This window comes from Juglans regia, chromosome 7, assembly GCF_001411555.2.
Source record: "Juglans regia cultivar Chandler chromosome 7, Walnut 2.0, whole genome shotgun sequence".
NCBI classification, from domain to species: domain Eukaryota; kingdom Viridiplantae; phylum Streptophyta; class Magnoliopsida; order Fagales; family Juglandaceae; genus Juglans; species Juglans regia.
Genome location: NC_049907.1, coordinates 333138 through 335663, shown reverse-complemented (window position 1 = coordinate 335663; position 2526 = coordinate 333138). Strand labels below are relative to the sequence as shown.

The window sequence follows — 2526 nt, the reverse complement described above, 5'->3', positions numbered from 1 at the left end:
GACAGTTTCCTTTGTCACAAAAGGCACATTCTGTTGTAGTGGCTCAAACGTACATGCAGAACTTCCATTGACGATGTCAAACTGATCATTACGAAACAGTTGTCCATATTAACAAATAAATAATAATAATTGCAAATTAATGGATTGTCATCAAAAGTAATTCACGAGTATTGAGCTTATTATATATTATATTATATGTAGCTAGCTGATGAGCTGATCTCATGCATATATACTTATAATCAGCCGAGCCCCTTAGAGATTCATGGGCCTAGCTAATTGCTGCTCCTCGCTCACCCGTATATACCCACGACTCCCTCTCAACTCCACGTCAGCAACCTTCCACGCATTGGCTCCTCGTACGTGCTTCCAATTGGATTCCAACACGCGGCCAGCGTGGATCCCAGCTAGATTATTTCTTCGTGACTAAGCATAAGAGCCAGTCTTTTTCCTGCGGGGGACCCATTTGGCTTATGTCACCCACCCAAATGACCCCTTTAATAAAAGTATGAACCCCACCATAGTGCCACCTGACTCAAAAGTTATTCCATTTCCATCTACGCATACACGTTACACATACATCTACAGTCTCCTTTTGTTATCTGACGAGATTACCCCCACTTGTACCCATGTAATTACTCCTTCCTCTGGCCCATAAATATCCGTCCCCTACGCTGCATTTCTTCCCTTTCTCCCTCTCTCCTCCCTCCTCTCTCTATTTAGGAAAGTTTTGCCCTTAATTCCTGCCATGTTGTCCGCTTATAGGCCCGGCTTTCCGTCCGATACCATGTTTGGAAACCCTTTTCCGGCTTTTGATCCCGGCTTTATGCCCTTGGACTGCCCGGAATACTTTCCTCCCGTCCAATCCCCTAAACCTTTTTTTTCAAATTCCGGCCCCGATGCTTTAATCCAAACATCCAAAGGGGAGCCAGATGCGTTTCAGTTCCCCAAACCGGTTATTTCTTGTTCCGTTTCTTACGAACCGGACCGAGACCAAAACCCGAGTCATGTCAATTCAAATTCCGGTTCTGACGAGCCGAAACGGAAGAGAGAGGAATCCGAATCCCCGTTGGACGAGCGGAGAAAGAGGAGGATGATATCGAACCGGGAATCGGCCAGGAGGTCACGCATGCGTAAACAGAAGCACTTAGAAAACCTAAGGAATCAGGTGAACAAGTTTAGGATCGAAAACCGAGGCCTTTCGAACCGGTTGCGCTGCGTTTTGTACCACTGTCACCGACTGCAAACAGAGAACAATCAGCTCCAATCTGAATATGACATGCTCCGACACAAACTCTCAGAGATAGGTGAAATTTTGGCGTACCGGCGACTGCAACAATTCACTGCTGCATGGCAATGCAATACCGTTACGCCCGAACAAACCCCGCCATTGGTTACATAATCTGAACTATAATGATAATAATCTTAAAACGAGAATGAAGAGCTAGTCCTCTCCTGATCTCCCTCTCTCTCTCTCTCTCTCTCTGTATATCGATTTAAAAGCTGCCAAAGTAATTAATGGTGGTGGGGTAGTCAGGGATTTTTGAAAAATGTCAAGTTTCTTTGAAAACTAGGGTCATTATATAAATCTATATATCGTGTACGTACGTAAAAACTTTTAGTTAATCAGTGTTTGGTTTATTAAAGCATATATTCTATTTTCTTGCTGTCTTGTCGTAGTTTTTTCTCCTTCAAAAAAACAAGAAAAACGAAAGTCGTGTACATGAGGTTCCATGTCCATCGGAATTTACAATCTGAGCCTTTCTGTTTGTTTTTGGAAAATCTTGGCCACATATATACTTATGGTGCGGATCCATGCAGTCGCGGAAACATTTTAATTTAATTTAATTTCGCGTGTTCAGTACTTCACAAGTGCTTTTCAGAATTTATTTATTTATTTTAATACAAGCAATCACGAACGCAGCAAAAAAGAAAACTCATCGCTAAGTACATGATTGAAACCCGGAAATGTCCGATATATCCAATATTACCAAGTGATCTAGCAGAGAGGTTATAAGGTATATATATACAATAAATAATTTAATCATGATCATCTCCAAAGGGATAAAACTGTCCTTCAAATACGTACACATGACATATGTACCCAACAAACAATTAATATATAAATATATTTATATTAATTGGAGTGCATATATATATATATATATATATGCCAAAACCAAGAGTCAAGCAATGATTCTCGTGTATTATTATACATGAGTATTGTTTAAGTAGGTACTGTGATTCCACCAGCCTTTTGCATGTATAAAAGAACAGACATGAGCCAATTTGCATGTATAAAAGAACAGACATGAGCCAATGATTGACTGGCATTATACCTGCAGGAATAATTTATAAGAGTAAATTGACGATGATTATTTTAAAAAAATAAAATTTATTATAAAAAAATTATTATTTTTTTACGTAAATTTAATATTTATTTACTTTTTTTAATTTCGAGATAATACTAATTAAGAAGAAGGAGGTGGAACAATGATTTTACCCTCCCAACTCCCAATTAGTAAAGAT

General features: G+C 39.2%; 1 protein-coding gene across 1 annotated transcript; it reads left to right on the top strand.

Annotated features, from left to right (window-relative positions):
- The first annotated feature begins 261 nt into the window (after positions 1-261).
- Positions 262-1669, top strand: LOC109003548 (basic leucine zipper 43-like). The gene has a single exon (XM_018981720.2). It carries the CDS (start codon positions 746-748, stop codon positions 1397-1399), a length of 654 nt encoding a protein of 217 aa, XP_018837265.1. The 5' UTR covers positions 262-745; the 3' UTR covers positions 1400-1669.
- Positions 1670-2526: the final 857 nt, after the last annotated feature.

Bases quoted from the DNA above. Each gene is read 5' to 3' on its own strand.
- LOC109003548 (XM_018981720.2), top strand. From the start codon at position 746: ATGTTGTCCGCTTATAGGCCCGGCTTTCCGTCCGATACCATGTTTGGA.